The sequence below is a fragment of the Phocoena phocoena genome, chromosome 1 (genome assembly GCF_963924675.1).
Source record: "Phocoena phocoena chromosome 1, mPhoPho1.1, whole genome shotgun sequence".
Taxonomy (NCBI): Eukaryota; Metazoa; Chordata; class Mammalia; order Artiodactyla; family Phocoenidae; genus Phocoena; species Phocoena phocoena.
In genome coordinates, this window is record NC_089219.1 from 68,478,201 (window position 1) to 68,495,663 (window position 17,463).

Consider the following 17,463-nt stretch of genomic DNA (forward strand, 5'->3'; position numbering starts at 1 on the left):
AGAATGCTGTACGACATAAGTCACAGCAAGATCCTTTTTGACCCACCTCCTAGAGAAATGGAAATAAAAACAAATAAACAAATGGGACCTAATGAAACTTAAAGGCTTTTGCACAGCAAAGGAAACCATAATCAAGATGAAAAACAACCCTCAGAATGGGAGTAAATACTTGCAAATGAAGCAACTGACAAAGGATTAATCTCCAAAATATACAAGCATTACATGCGGCTCAATATCAAAAAAACAAAGAAACCAATCCGAAAATGGGCAGAAGACCTAAATAGACATTTCTCCAAGGAAGATATACAGATTGCCCAGAAACACAGAAAGGATGATCAACATCACTAATCATTAGAGAAATGCAAGTCAAAACTACAATTGAGGTATCACCTCACACCAGTCAGAATGGCCATCATGAAAAAAATCTACAAACAATAACTGCTGGAGAGGGTGTGGAGAAAAGGGAACCCTCTTGCACTGTTGGTGGGAATGTAAATTGATATAGTCGCTATGGAGAACGGTATGGAGATTCCTTAAAAAACTAAAAATATAACTACTATATGACCCAGCAATCCCACTACTGGGCATATACCCTGAGAAAACCATAATTCAAAAAGAGTCATGTACCACAGTGTTCATTGCAGCACTATTTAGAATAGGTGGTACATGGAGGCAACTTAAGTGTTCGTCAACAGATAAATGGATAAAGAAGATGTGGCACATATATACAATGGAATATTACTCGGCCATAAAGAGGAATGAAATTGAGTTATTTGTAGTGAGGTGGATGGACCTAGAGTCTGTTATACAGAGTGAAGTTAAGCCAGAAAGAGAAAATACTATATGCTAACACATATATATGGAATCTAAAATAAAAGAAAAAGGGGGGCTTCCCTGGTGGCGCAGTGGTTGACAATCAGCCTGCTGATGCAGGGGACACGAGTTCGTGCCCCGGTCCGGGAGGCTCCCACATGCCGTGGAGCGGCTGCACCCATGAGCCATGGCCACTGAGCCTGCGCGTCTGGAGCCTGTGCTCTGCAATGGGAGAGGCCACAACAGTGAGAGGCCCGCGTACTGCAAAAAAAAAAAAAAAAGAAAAAGGTTCTAAAGAACCTAGGGGCAGGACAGTAATGAAGACGCAGACATAGAGAATGGACCTGAGGGCATGGGGAGGGGGAATGGTAAGCTGGGACAAAGAGAGATAGTAGCATTGACATATACACTACCAAATGTAAAATTGATAGCTAGTGGGAAGCAGCTACACAGCACAGGGAGATCAGCTCGGTGCTTTGTGACCACCTAGAGGGGTGGGATAGGGAGGGTGGGAGGGAGGGAGACGCAAGAGGGAGGGGATATGGGGATATATATACATATAGCTGATTCACTTTGTTATACAGCAGAAACTAACACAACATTGTAAAGCAATTATACTCCAATAAAGATGTTAAAAAATTAATGTTATTGCTAATGAAGTTTATCATTTTAAAAGTCGAAATAAAAATCCTTAAAAAAAAAAAGAGATCCAGAAATATGTGGAAAGGAAATTTGAATGATAGTTTCTCAGTAGAGTTTTCCTGTAAAATCTTTTATAGGTCTTTTAAATGTATATGATAATTTTATTTAGAGGTTATTACATTTTTTCCTAGGATGATTTCTTTTTTCACTGAATTCAAAACAGTGAAAGTCATCCTTCTCAGATAAAGCCAATGAAATTTTGGCAATAGATTTTTCTTAAACATTCTGTATTGCCTGTATTTTTTGATGTTTGACTAATGTGTGAGTTGCTTGAAATGGGTCGACATTTATGAAAAGTCTTAGGGAAAGTAGGTGTTAAAGACTTTACGTAGAAAGAGGTACAGTTACAGATTTAATGGTTAAATTAACAATGGTGGTCACTAACCTTTATCTAAACCCTGCTATGTGCCATTTTATAGATTAGAGAGCAAACAGATTCAGAGATGTTTGGTAATTTGCCCAGTCAGCTAACAAGGACTGAGATTTAATTCTGGGACTTTGATACCAAGATTTTTCACCTTCAGTAGTACCTTATAGCTAAAAGTTATGTTTAAGTATTTAAAAACTTAGTGGAAAATACAGATTGACCTGTATCACCAATGTAAGTTTGTCATTAATAATGATGTGAAAGTTGTTTAGTAGTGGTAATAATATAAAGATATTCTCAGTATGGCCACTAGATGTCAGCACTTAGCTGCTATATGTGGTGTAAATTCTACATTTTAGTGGAATATTTTTTGCCAGGTTGTATTCAGGTGCTGAATATTATTGCGGCATACTGCAGATCTATTATAGTTAACATATTAAAAGCATTTTAGTAGCTGTCACTATGTTAATGTAATAAAACTTTTTAAAAACTATTTCATTTTGCTAAAGTTTCTTTTGCTTTTCTCTTTTTTTTCATAAATTTATTTATTTACTTATTTTTGGCTGCGTTGGGTCTTTGTTGCTGCGCACAGGCTTTCTCTAGTTGCGGTGAGCAGGGGCTACTCTTCCTTGCGGTCCGCAGGCTTCTCATTGCCGTGGCTTCTCTTGTTGCGGAGCACGGGCTCTGAGCGCGCAGGTTTCAGTAGCTGTGGCACGTGGGCTCAGTAGTTGTGGCTCGTGGGCTCTAGAGCGCAGGCTCAGTAGTTGTGGCGCACGGGTTTAGTTGCTCTGTGGCATGTGGGATCTTCCTGGACCAGGGCTTGAACCCGTGTCCCCTGCATTGGCAGGTGGATTCTTAACCACTGAGCCACCAGGGAAGCCCTCTTTTGCTTTTGTCTTAAATCAGAGATTCAATCTTTTACCAAAACAGATACAATAATACCATTTATTTCTCCTGTAAAAAATATTTAAAATCTATGTTTATACTTTATGAGTTAGCAATTCATAACATGTTCAGAGCATGCTCCATTCGTAATTTCTTTTAAAATATATAAGCGAATTATGGATTTTGGAAAGATCTCTGGAGCACTGTATTACATACAGTATTTCCAGCATAACTATGAAGCTGCCTAATTGGTACTTTTGTTGCTTCTACAAGACCCGTGTTTCCTTGAAGGGTGATAACTTACTCAGTTTTTAATCTCAGCTCCTACCACAGTGCCTCTCCCAGAGTAAATCCTTGGTAAATGTTTATTGACCGAATGTCTGTTAAGAGGCACAAAAATAGTGAATTCACAGGGAGTATGGAGTCCTAATATCATTTTTGAAGCTTTAGCCCTTGGGCAAATTATTTAACTTTGAATCATAATTTCTGTATGTTTGTAAAAGGGTATGATAAAAAACAACCTTACTGGGTTGGCAAGGCATTAAATTAAATATATATAAAGTTTCTATCACATCATAAATAATAGGTGTAGCTATTATCATTCTTAGCAATGATTACTAACAATTATTGCCAGTAATAATGGTAGTGGTGTAGTAGAGGTAGAAACATATAGGAGGTCTGAGCAGTTCTGGGGCTGTGTTTAGTGTATGGGAGGTTTTCTTCTCTGTTGTGCCAGCATGAGTGAGGTTATATAGTTTGGACTGTAAGGTTACTGTCTGGGGCATCTTAAGCCATCATTTTTCTCATTTTGTGACTAAGGAACCCAAACCAGAGATTGCGAGTCAGAGTCAGCCAGGTCCAGGATATGTTGTTCCTGGGCTCAGGGCGCTAGCCAGTACTGCTGACTTCCTGAGGTGCCAAAAAACATGCACCAAGTTGTTTCTTTCAGCCAATGTGTGTGTGTGTGTGTGTGTGTGTGTGTGTGTGTGTGTGTGTGAGAGAGAGAGAGAGGGAGAGAGGGAGAGAGGGAGAGAGGGGGGGAGGGGGGGAGGGAGGGAGGGAGGGAGGGAGGGAGGTTGTTTGATTCAGTGTCCATTAGTGAACATCTGATCCTGGTCATCGTTTCCTCCAGCATTTAAGAGCATCAGTCACCGGCACTGTTAATTTCTGCTTCTGAATGGTCTGTAGATTTTCTTATATCTTTTATTTGTGTGCATCTTATTTCTTCCTCAAAGAGATTGTATATCACCCTCATGTCGGTATGATCTTTAGGTAACTGTCTCAGTAAATGCTGTCTGTAGGCCCTATGAGAACTATTTAGAATTGTAGTCTAAGCAAAATTCTGAACTTGAGTCCTACTTTTGCAAAAGTTTTGGCTGCTCTTCTTTCACATCCTGGCTACAGGATCAGAGTTCTGGGCTTCATTTTCTTGAGCGCATGCTAACTGTGCAGGTACAAAAATTATTTAAGTGTAATTCCAAGGACTCTTTCTGGACCTACCCAGCTACCAGCATTTACTGTACATAAGACACTGAACTAGTTTTCCCTGGGCATAAAAGACTAAGTAAGCTATTCAAGATCTGTTGGGAGTTTATTCTCTGATAGAGGCAATATGTAGATGAAAATAATGACAACACAGAATAATGTTAAATGTGCACCATAAGGCCTTATGCCTCAGAGTGTGATCTGGGGACTGACATTACCTGGGGGTTGTTGGAAATGCAGAATCTCAGGCTTTGCTGCAGAGCTACTGGACCAGAATCTGCACTTTGCCGAGATCTCAGCCAATATGTTCACATACTCAAGTATGAAGAGCACTGGTAGAAGGCTTTAGGGAATGCAGATGTCACTTCCAGTTGGGGACACAGGATTTCATGGAGGAAGGAGACTTGAAGGAGAGAAAGGATTTTTTTTTTTTTTATGGTACGTGGGCCTCTCACTGTTGTGGCCTCTCCCGTTGTGGAGCACAGGCTCTGGACGCGCAGGCTCAGCGGCCATGGCTCACGGGCCTAGCTGCTCCGCGGCTTGTGGGATCTTCCCAGACCGGGGCACGAACCCGTGTCCCCTGCATCGGCAGGCGGACTCTCAACCACTGCGCCATCAGGGAAGCCCGAGAAAGGATTTTGATGGTGGAGCTGGTGATTAGGAGCAGGCTATCCTGGGCAAAGGTAGCAAGGAGGAAAGACAGCTTTTTGAGTTGTCAGATTTCTAAGGGTACAGCGTTAGTGCAGGAGTACTGGGTTCCCACGTGGGAACCAGGGGTATTTCGGATCAGAATGACAGACAGGGTTTAGAGTTTTTAAGATATGCGTTGGAGATCAAAGGAATATTTTCATATATGCGAGTGACACAGACAGTCTGAGAGGTGGAAAGGAGCTTCCTGGTCCTTTTGTCTTATTACCTAATAGGATCAGAGCTGTGCTTTAGGAAGAGAAATCTAATGTACCTATGGGAGATGGTTCGCTGACTAGACTTGGAGATTAAGGAAATAGCATGGTGGCAGTGCGAGTGAAATGAAGGCTGGAGAGGTTGCAGGGGTAGAATCAAGGGGAGGCAGTGTTTGGTACACAGGCAAGAAGAGAAAGTAACGGACAATGATTGCACTACTAATGACAGTGGTGGCAACGGGAAGAGGAGTAGCGGTTTTTTCGGAAGGGGACATGATGTTTGGTTTCTGGACATGCTGGTTGAGATGCTAACAGAATACAAGCTAGGAGACTTGTGCACCCCTTATTCAGAAAGGGGTATTTGGAACTCGTGAGAGAAGTCAGGGATGGAAGTGAAGGTTTGGGACTTCTCTGCAGCAAGCCATGGTTAAGCTGGGCGTGTGGCTAAGACCTCCAAGGCAAGACCACCTCAGGAGAGGAGGGACACAGAACATCAGTAGAGTCCCATTTCCTGAACACTTGGTTTCTTATCTCACTGTGTGGAAATGCGCTTTGAGGGCCGCTTTCCTCCTTTCTTGACTATGGTACTATGGCTGTTGAAAGAGAAGCATTACTTATAGACATTAGAGTGTTTCTCAGTGGCTTAGGAAATAATTTCCAAAATATAGCTGGTACCCACGAGGGCACAGAGTTTGTTAAGTCAGCCATAGTTTTATTGCATTGAACAGGCCCTAGCTAAAAAAACCAAAACAAAAACTTTCTCTCCAATTTAAATGTATCTACTGTATTTAAAATTTTCTTTCGGGCTTCCCTGGTGGCGCAGTGGTTGAGAATCTGCCTGCTAATGCAGGGGACACGGGTTCGAGCCCTGGTCTGGGAGGATCCCACATGCCTCGGAGCAACTAGGCCTGTGAGCCACAACTACTGAGCCTGCGCGTCTGGAGCCTGTGCTCCACAACAAGAGAGGCCGCGAGAGTGAGAGGCCCGTGCACCGCAATGAAGAGTGGCCCCCGCTTGCCACAACTAGAGAAAGCCATCACACAGAAATGAAGACCCAACACAACAAAAATAAATAAATAATTTAATAAACTCCTACTCCCAACATCTTCTTAAAAAAAAAATTTTTTTTTTCTTTCGTTGTCTGTGTAGAAGTTTCTCTCCCTAATATTTTATTACAGTCATTTTCAAACATACAGTACGGTTGAAAGACTTTTTAGTACTTCATACCTGTCACCTAGATTCTACCGTTAATATTTGATTATAATTGCTTTAACATACACTTCTCCCTTTACCCATCCTATGTAGAGATTTTTGTAAAAAACATAGTGTGATTGTAATATAAAATTTATGTACTGCTTTTTCAGTAAATATTAAAAAGATTTTCTCAAGTTATTACAAAGTTATAAACATTGTTTAAAATTACTTCAAAATATTTCATCAAATATTTCATCTAATATATTTCATCATACTAGAGGTGACTTAATGATCCTGTATCTTATTAAATAAAAAACATGATCCTGCATCTTAGGTTTTTTTAAAATAAAAATGTTCTCCTAAATTCTTTTCTGTTTTTAAGATTAAAAAAAAAAAGTGTAGATTCTTTTGTGTGAAGGAAAGAAGACACTATGTTGAAGAGATATCTGCACCCCTGTGTCCATAGCAGCATATTCGCAATAGCCTAAGAAAATAGACTTAGGAAATAACCTAAGTATCTACTGGCAGATGAATGAATACAGAAGTTGAGATATATATACAATAGAATATTATTCAGCCATAAAAAGGAAATCCTGCCATTTGTGACAACATGGATGAGACTTGAGGGCATTATGCTAAGTGAAATAAGTCTGAGAAAGACAAATACGGCATGATCTCACTTATATGTAGAATCTAAGAACAGAACACCAAAAAACCAAACTCATAGAAAAAGATCAGATTTGTGGTTACCAGAAGTAGGGGGTGAGAGGGAGGGGAATTGGATTAGGGTGGTCAAAAGATACAAACTTTCAGTTATAAGATAAATACGTACTAGGGATGTAATGTACACATGATGACTCTAGCTAACACTGCTGTATGGTGTATATGAAAGTTAAGAGAGTCAATTCGAAGAGCTCATTACAAGGAAAAAAAAATTTTGGTGTCTATGTGAGATGCTGGTTGTTCACTAAACTTATTGTGGTAATCATTTCATGATATATATAAGTCAAATCATTATGCTGTGTACCTTAAATCTATGCAGTGATGTATATCAATTTTATCTTAATAAAGCTGGGAGAAAAAAATGTATAGATTCACAGAAGTGGAAATATTAGTAGATCAAAGGATGTGAACATTTTTAAAGATTGGTACTTGTTGCCAAATTGTTTTTCAAAAGCCAAATTTACAAAGTCCACACCAGTATATTTGAGTGTTTGCTTCACTATATCCTGGCCAGCCTTAGCATATCATTAAAAAAAAAAATATATATATATATGTATACATATAAATGTTTTAGTAAACTTGGCTGGCCCTTGGGCTGGAGAAGAAGGTCCAGCTGCAGCTGGACCTTCCTCGCTTTTGAAGTGTTTGCTTCTAGGTTAATGGTAAATCGAGGAGCTTTTGGGTCATGGCTGAAGCCTGGGGCAACGTGAGAGACAGGGAGATGTTAATGAAGAGATTCAATTTTCCTCACTTTTTACTGCGTAAAATATTTTTTTTAGGCAATCTCTAACTTAGAGAAAAGTTATACAGTACAAAATTTTTTTCTCTTGAACCATTTGAGAATAAATTAATGATATACAATTGCCCCCAAATACTTTAGTGCGTATTCCCTATAAACAAAGGTATTCTCTTGTGTAACAAGATGTATTAAACAAAGGTATTCTCTTGTGTAACCCTAATATAACCGTCCAAATCATGAAATCAACATTGATACATTACTAACATCTAATCATATCCTGTTTTTGTTTCACCAAGTGCCTTAATATCCATTACAGCAAAAGAGCATGTTCAAAATCATGTGTTACTTTTACTTGTCTCAATTTGGAGCGTTTTCCACTCCTGATTTTCATGACCTTGACACTTTTGGAGGGTACAAACCAGTTATTTTGCAGAATGTTCCTCATTTTTGGATTATTTTTCCATAATAACATTCAGGTTACACCTCTGGCAGAGATATCACAAATGTGGTGCTGTGTTGTTTTCATTACATCTTATCTGGAGGCACGGGATTTTGATTTGTTCTGTTTATGATATTGTTTATGTTGATGACTTGTTATGTGATATTTACTAAGCTTCTCCACTGTCAAGTTATTCTCTTCATAATAAGTATTTGGTGAGGAGATATTTTGAAACTATGTGAATATCCTGTTCCTCATGAATCAACCAACCAACCTTTCATCCATCTGTCAGTCAACCAATCATTTCATTATGGATTCATGGTTTGCTGTTTTGTTCAATAGGATTATAATCTATGACCATCACTACTTATTCTGATGCTCAAATTGTCCCTCATTTTGGTCAGTGGGCATTATTCCACTCTGACTTCTATGTCTTTTCACATGTTCCTACCTTTTTTTTTTTTGAGACTTTCTTACTTTCTGGCAGAAGTTATTCTTAGTTCATATTGTACTTTTCCTGCTCCAGCCCTGGAATCAGCCATTTCTCTGAGGAACTCTGATTCTTTTTAGTGGAAAATGATATTTGGGAAACAAGATCTGGGTGTTTTGTGTGCTCATTGCTATTGGGGTGTCACTGCTCCCAGGTCCCCACAGTGGATTGAGGAATGTGTATATTCATGTCTTTTTATTTTATTTTATTATTTATTTTTGGCTGCGTTGGGTCTTCGTTGCTGCATGCGGGCTTTCTCTAGTTGTGACGAGTGGGGGCTACTCCTCATTGTGGTGTGCGGGCTTCTCATTGTGGTGGCTTCTCTTGTTGTGGAGCACGGGCTCTAGGCTCGTGGGCTTCAGTAGTTGCAGCTCAGTACGCAGGCTTAGTAGTTGTGGTGCACGGGCTCAGTTGCTCTGCAGCATGTGGGATCTTCCTGGACCAGGGCTTGAACCTGTGTCCCCTGCATTGGCAGGTGGATTTTTAACCACTGTGCCACCATGGAAGCCCTGTGTTCATGTCTTTACCTCTATAGTTTTTAATCTCTCTTTTGAAAAAATAATATTTCACTGATCTCTACAATTCTAACTTAGCAGCAATCATTCTAGTTTTCTCCCTTTTCCTATTTGTCTTTCTCTGACAGTGACAAAACGTGGTTCCCATTATTTGGTGTATATACATGTATGTGATGCATGCCCTTGTATGTAACCAATCTCTCATCGGTGTGCCTGCTGTCCTCTTCTCCCCCACCCCCATGCCCTCCTTACCACACCTGGATTCTCCACCCTACACCAACCTGTCCAGCTATGTGGAAGCCCTCCTCACCTTAACTAGGGCTTTGACCCCTGTCCCAGGTCACCCCATCCACTTCTGCTTTGATTGTGGTGCCCTTCTATTGGCCACATCTCCTGCCTTCCCCCTAGCCTGCCTGTGTTAGTACTGAGCTGTTCGAGGTGAGGAACAGTTCTTAAATGCTCTCCAGAGCCCTAGTGGATTTTAGCTGGAAAGACCAGACCTCTTGGCTCATTCAGAGAAATCATACAACCTTTGATTTGTTTAACCTTAACTTGGGAGGGAAAAAGAGGCTGGGCTTTGGTGTTTCCCTTTTACCTGGGTTTTTTTCACCCAAGTCCCAAATCACATCCACACTGTCTCTTCCTGGTAGCTAGTGCTTATAGGGGGCTGAGAAAAAAACCAGCTGAGCCTCATGGGCTCCCAGCCAGGAGGGACAAGTCCCAGGGGAATGTGTACTCCTGAAGATGCTGGTTCCCCAGACATAAAATATGGGATCCAGGCAACTTATTAGAAAAACAGAACAAGGGCACCATCTTTGCTTTCTATCCCAAACTGGAAAGGGGCTCAAAAAAAGTTTCCTTGATTCCACGAAGAGACAGATTTCCTCCCCTTCTCCCTAGCTTGATTGCCCCGTTGCAAACTGTTATCCTTTGTCTTTTTTATAGTTGGGGGTGGGGAGTGGAAGAGGGGACGGAGAAAGCTAGTGACTAAGGGGGGTGGGGAGCGGATGTACTCTGGGTCTCCCGTCAGGCTTAGCCACAGGAGCCCTTGCTCCACCCATAGAGACACCAGAGGCTCCACCTGATGAGCTCCAAGACGGAGAAGAAGACAGGGGTAGAAGATGCAAACCCGGGTGCCGAAGACAGAATGTTTAAAACATCTTTGCTACCTTGATGTGTAATGATAGAGAGTAACTTATTTTAATTTGTACTAGAGTATGTATCTATGCATGTTCCTTTTATTAAAAGTTTTTTTGAATGAATGAATGACTTTTATTATTTAAGCTCTTTAATGCTAAATACACATGCATACAGAAAAATGAACAAGTTATAAGTATACAACACAAAATTCTCACAGTATGAACACTTATTTAACCGCCACTCATGTCAAGAAATAAAACTCTGCCAGTACTCAAAAGCCCTCTTTATGCTTTCTCCCAATTATTGCCTGTTCCCTCCTCTCCAGAAGTAACCATTTTCCCAACTTAGCCATAAATTTGTTTTGCCAGTTTTTTTTATCTTTATGTAAATGGAATAATATAGTATGATTCCTTTGTGTCTGGCTTCTTTTGCTTAATGTCACATTTGGGAGATTTGAGAATGTTCTGGTATATTAGCTGTGGTTTGTTCACTTTCATTGCTGTGTATAAGTTCATTGTATGATTATACTATGTTTATTTAGTTTCCTACTGATAGATACCTGGGGTCTTCCTGGGTTGGGGCTGTTTTGAATAATACTGCCTATGAACCTTATTGCCCATGGATTTTGGACATGCATCTCCTTCTACAATATCTATGGGAATAGACTTATGCATGTTACTTTTAGAAAGTATTTTGCCTTGGTGTCATTTTTCTCAGTCTTCTGATGCTAATTAATCTTTAAAAATTATTTTTGATAGCTACTACAATGTTTGAAGCTGGAAAGGACAAAGGTAATCCGGATGAATTTGCTGTGGCACTTGATGAAACCCTTGGAGACTTTGCGTTCCCAGATGAGTTTGTCTTTGATGTTTGGGGAGTCATTGGTGATGCCAAATGAGGATGATTATGATGTGAATCATCGTCTCTGGAGGAATAAAAAAAAAAAAAGTTAAGATCTGCTTTTAGACACTGTTATGGACTCTGGCTTGTTTTATGTGTATGAATACATTCTTTTGAAATATAGTTTTGATTTCTGGGCACTTTTTAATGCAGTTGCATATGTAGTATACTTAAGATAAATTACCTAAAACGTGATCAATTTTAATACTCATTTAAAAGCTTTTTAAAGTTAGTTTTAGAGAGTATTTCTAGATAGGTTATTTTGGTCCCCATTGACAGCCGTGTTTTGTTTTCCATGTATAAGTAGTTGATTGAAATTGCTTTGTAGTTCTTTTGCAAAATCTTAATGCAGTGAAAATGAGGATTGGAGTATAATTTGCCTCATAGCGTCTTCATTTTGTTATACTAGCTTGAACAGGATATGTTCAGGACATGAAATACGAATTATGCCTACTAGAGGTCTAGAAACATTTTTTTTTTAAATCCACTGAATAAGGAGAGGAAGATTCCTATAGCCTGTTGATGTCTATGGCTTACTTACTCTCTTTGTAAAACAAGGATTGATTGACTTTTATTTTTTGCTTCTTTGTAATTGCTTCCTTGCTTCTTAAACTTGTTGAAATCTATTGTGTTGTGTATGTATTTGCACATGTAGAAGAAGGTGAAAGAGAGGCAGATATGGTAGAAACCACTTATATTTGATTTTTCTGTAGCAGTTCTTACAACACTATTTCTTTTCCATCCATACCTACTGTTATGTTACCCTTTAGAAGCATTCCAGGGAAAGTTTTTATAGTCTTTGTAGAACTTTTCTTTTGAAAGATGTTTACTCAGAAAATAACTATGTTTGAGAACATTTTTGGGGGTTAAAGAGCAACACTTTTTTTTTTTTGGAAGAGCAACACTTTTAAGCCTCCTGAACTTAAAAGGAGATACTATCAGCAGTAGATTTCCCCCTAGTGAAAATGCAGGAGGAAGGGAAAATTGAGAAAAGATATTAGCTTATTATTTTAGAGTTCTAATGCACTCTCTCTGAAACCTTACATTATTGAGAAAATTGAGGGTAAATGACTGTTTTATCACTCTTAACTTGACATTTTACACATGTAAGAGAAATGGAAATGAATGGTTTCAACATAGATCATTTAATAAGGCAGAGCATGGTGTGACCAGGTGTTCTTCTAAAATGTTAGATGGAAAATGCTGCATGCTGCCGTGGTAATCAGAAATAATAACCTGTGAGGGGTGTATTCTAGGAAATCAAAAGTAGTTCCCTTTTCATGCTGGGTTGATGCTTAGATAACTCTTGTTTTCTGGTGCAACTTCACTTTAACTGCATTCCGCTCTCTTTTTCACATAAATTTAATTCTATGAATCTTGGTATTCTTTGTCTCATTAATCTGAAACCTGCACAGAAACTGTTGCAGTCATTAACATGTAACCAAAGCAGTTTATGGAATGTGGATTGTCTTATTGCCCTTGCCAATCATTTGGAAATAGCATTCAGCCCAGGCTGTAGTAATTTGTTGCTACTTGTTTAGTGAATTTCTTTCAGAGGTCCCCAAATACATACTAATTCTTTTTTTTTTTTTTTTTTTTTTTTTTTTTTTGCGGTACGCGGGCCTCTCACTGTTGTGGCCTCTCCCGTTGCAGAGCACAGGCTCCGGACGCGCAGGCTCAGCAGCCATGGCTCACGGGCCCAGCCGCTCTGTATGTGGGATCCTCCCGGACCGGGGCACGAACCCGTGTCCCCTGCATCGGCAGGCGGACTCTCAACCACTGCGCCACCAGGGAAGCCCCCATACTAATTCTTAATATCACTCCTCATAGGATAGGAAAGTTATTGGATGACTTAAGAGGACCACAGAAATATTTCGATTTAAGCAAAAAATAAAATTTTTGGCACTAGATGTTAGATTTGAAATGATGAGTCATTGTTTATTATTGATGGCTGTCTGATCCTCCTTTCCTTTTGGATATGGATGAACACTGACACTTGGTACAAATTCCCTGTGATTTGTGGAATCTCATATTCACAAAGTGGTTACCATGATCTTTCTAGAATTTTGATGTGTAAGGTACTGACGGCCATGTACAGCTGCAACTGTAACTTGCTTGTTAACATCACATGAGCATAAAGGGTGTCAGCTGGGCACAGGTGTTTTACTACTAACAGTTTTTTTTTCTTGAAATGTCTTTCTCTGTTACCTCTACTGATAAACTGATAAGAAAGTAAGTTTCTTCACTCTGTTCTCTTACCTGAAAATATATCTCTTTGTGAACTTTGTGCCTTTTGGTAAAACTCTCAGTGCACAAAAGGAACAGGGTTTCTTTTTGGATGTCACAGTCTACAAGTGGGAGCTACCCTTCTACTGCTACAATGAGACGAAATCTTTTTTTTTTTAACTGTGCCATTTTATTGGCAACACTAAACATTTTCAGAAGGCCTCTGTTGTTTTCTCTTGTTCTCTAAGAACTTTTTTTTCCCCAAGTGGAGGATGATTGTTTCATTCTTTTTAAGATTTTGATTATTTTATTCTTGATTTCCTTTCATGCAAAACAGCATCTTTCAGTGGCCGCTAAGAGCACACTCTGTTTTCTTTGTGGAAAGAATGCAAAGGATGAGTGAACGTTGGGTTCAATGGGGTCTTGAACACAGCTTGGCTCCTAGCAGGTCTACACATTCTGATGACTACAAATGGGTACATTTTGGGTTTCTGTGATGTTTCAAAAATACAATTATATAATTATATGATGTGAAACTCTTTAAGAATTCAACTAATAGGGCTTCCCTGGTGGTGCCGTGGTTAAGAATCCACCTGCCAATGCAGGGGACACGGGTTTGAGCCCTGGTCCAGGAAGATCCCGCATGCTGCAGAGCAACTAAGCCTGTGCACCACGACTACTGAGCCTGCATGACTAGAGCCTGTGCTCCACAAGAGAAGCCACTGCAATGGGAAGCCCACATACTGCAACAAAGAGTAGCCCCCACTTGCCGCAACTAGAGAAAGCCCGCATGCAGCAACGAAGACCCAACACAGCCAAAAATAAATAAATAATTTAAAGAAAGAATTCAACTATAAAAGCTGTAATCAGTTAACCTCTGCTTGGGGCTGCTATAGCCAGTAGTATAATGTGACAGGTAATTAGCTAAATAGAGATAATTTTTCCACATGATGTTTAATTTGCAGTATTTCCCCCCATAACTTTAACAAATAGACATTTTCCAAGTAAAGCGCACTTTATTTGGGTCCATGTTGCTAGACCTCCGTCAAGTCTAGAGAGCGCCTTCCTGGTTCCTTCAGTTATCATTGCCTTCCTAGCATAGTAGCAAAATGAATTTCACCTGCAAATGGTGTTTTTTTTTCAAAGTAATGATTTTTCTAAATAGAGTACAGTTATCTTCCAGAGATGTAAAAGAGTGACCATATAATTACCGTTTCACTCTGTGATACGTCTAAAACATGGATACCAATAGCGTGCTGTTACTCTGGAGGAAGTAATAGGTTAGAAAGACAGTTGAGTGTTTTACTCAAGCTGTGAGTGAATAGAGAGAGATAGGAGATGCTATTCAACTCACAGTCCCACGTATTAGTGCTCTGTGTAAGATGCACATTTATTATCTTATTGACACAGACTGAAAGAGATATCAGAGTAATGTATCATGGTTATACAGGCACAGCCTGTCCCTACCTATTACCTGAAAACCCAGTTCTAAGAAATGATTCATGGTTAGTATCTGCTAGGAGGGCGAACAAAAGTTGAGTATGACATCTTTATTTCATCGGAGACATTACATCTCTATGAGACTTATGTATAGCCCTAGATATTTTCAAGCTATAGGAGGAAAAAGAAATTAAAAAAAAATTTCTGAAAGATAGTTTTAAGTAAACGTTTTGTATTTTGAACTGTTTGTGCCATGCATATAGCATTGACTATATACAGGTAAAATATTCTACTTTTTCATAAAGAAAAGTTTTTTCCTCTTTTATAAAAATCATAGCTTATACTTTAAAATGTATTTTTGAGATTGAATTTGGAAATTTATTAATATGTGTAATTACAAATTATATTTTGATACATTGTTTAAAAATGTAATATTTACTGTATTTCTACTTATAATGTATACATCTTCATGTATTGATCAAAATAAATTATTTGTAAAGCTATCATAACTTTATATTTCTTATATTTAAAATAGAACTCCTCAAATAAAATATCGTTTTCATGGAAAAAAAGTGATGAATGTTTTTATCGTGAAAACAATAAAAATTTGGGGTTTTAAATGTCAGACTTTTTAGTTTTGTCTAAATAAATAATGGGAATAACACATGTGATTGTCCAGACCTTTGTGTTTTTAACATACCTTGGTATATCTTTTTCTCAACATATTTTGTAACAAGGTATAACCTCAAGGTCTCTTAGTTTTAAAATCCCCAAATTATTTGCTTTGATTCAGTAAAAATACATGAGATAGGCACTGCTACGATACTCTTAAGACAAAACAGTCAGAAGCTGTTCCTGTTATAAGATGGAGGTTTACCCAGGGTGACACTTTCTCCTTTATTCAACTGATTTTTATGGCAGTAATTTACAAACAATAGTGTAAATAAAAGACATATCAGCCCCTAGCTCTTCGGTAGTTATGCCTTTTGGGTTCATTATCTCCTTGATAGTTTGAAGGCCCTATCAGAGCTGTTAGAAATCCTTACAAATGTGCTAATTCCATGTACTGGTGGTGGGGCCCAGGAATCTGCATTTTGACACCTCCTCCAAATGGTTCTAAATGGAAATGAATCAGGGACCTTTACTCTGAGCTCTCTGAAGGTGCTGGCCTAGTCTAGGGTGGAACAATAGATACACTCGAGCACTCAGGATCTATCAAGGTAAACAGAGGTATAAAAGACATCTCTAAGATCAGATAAGTGCTCAAATGCATGTGATGTAGTATGCGAAAAAGCGTAAATGACAATAGGCATTTTGTTAAGTGGGCAATTTTCTAAACGTTACTTGGTATGCTAGAAGAATTTGTTATCTTAGAGAAATAGACTCCCCAAGTGGCACACTATTGGTTAACCCGTGTGATGGTTTTGCCTCAGTTTACATGCAGTGTTTGATGCTTACTGTTGATACAAGTAAATATTGGCTATTTATCTCACCCTTATTAGGTTTTTTATCCTCTTCTAATTTTGTAGATAAAGATCCTCTGAAACAATGGTTTCTAAACATTTTCGCTTTTAGGAGAATGGAATTGGCATGTGTGATAAGAAGACTGACCTCTCTCAATTAGAGTAAGTTCAGTGGATGCTGTGGTTTTGATTATGGAAAAGCTAATCTTGTAAAAATGCTGCTTGAATTCTCCTTGTATAGATTTTTCTCTTATTGACGTCCCTTTATGCAGAGGGTAGAATGCAGAATGTACTTCATGCTTCCTTATCTTATGTGTCATCTAAAAATAAGTGAGAAATAATATTTATGATTAAAAAAGTTATACATCCAATGAATTAATTTAGCTTTGAAAAAGTGTTTTCTCTAGAAGTTAGAATTTCTACCCCCTTGTACAGATAAGTTCTTGTAAAAATAATTTGATTCGTTTAAAAATTTTTATTTATATTGCATATATATAATATACAATACTTATGTTATATATATTTATAGTGTGTATATATATATAAAACAAAATTTACTACTTTAACCATTTTTAAGTGTACAGTTTTGTGGCATTAGGTACATTCACAATGTTGTGCAATCATTACCTCTATCTATTTCCAGAACTTTTTTTTTTTTTTTGCGGTACGCGGGCCACTCACTGTTGTGGCCTCTCCCATTGTGGAGTGCAGGCTCCGGACGCGCAGGCTCAGCGGCCATGGCTCACGGGCCCAGCCGCTCTGCGGCATGTGGGATCCTCCCAGACTGGGGCACGAACCCGTGTCTCCTGCATCGTCAGGCGGACTCTCAACCACTGCGCCACCAGAGAAGCCCTATTTCCAGAACTTTTTCATCATCCAAGCAGAAGCTCTATATCCATTAAACAGCAACTCCCCATTCCTCTCTCTGCCCAGCCCCTGGAAACTTCTACTTTCTGTCTCTATGAATTTGCCTGCTCTAGGTATCTCATATAAATGGAGTTATACAATCTTTATCCTTTTATGTCTGGGTTATCTCAGGA

At 38.9% G+C, this 17,463-nt stretch overlaps 1 protein-coding gene across 1 annotated transcript in view; it reads left to right on the forward strand.

Moving 5' to 3' along the window:
- GIPC2 (GIPC PDZ domain containing family member 2) overlaps positions 1 to 11,292 on the forward strand; it is an 87,269-nt gene extending 75,977 nt beyond the window's left edge. Inside the window, exon 6 of the mRNA XM_065890472.1 lies at positions 11,153 to 11,292. Coding sequence (XP_065746544.1) covers positions 11,153 to 11,292 — 140 coding nt within the window. The remainder of the gene's footprint in view (positions 1 to 11,152) is intronic.
- The last annotated feature ends 6,171 nt before the right edge of the window (positions 11,293 to 17,463 follow it).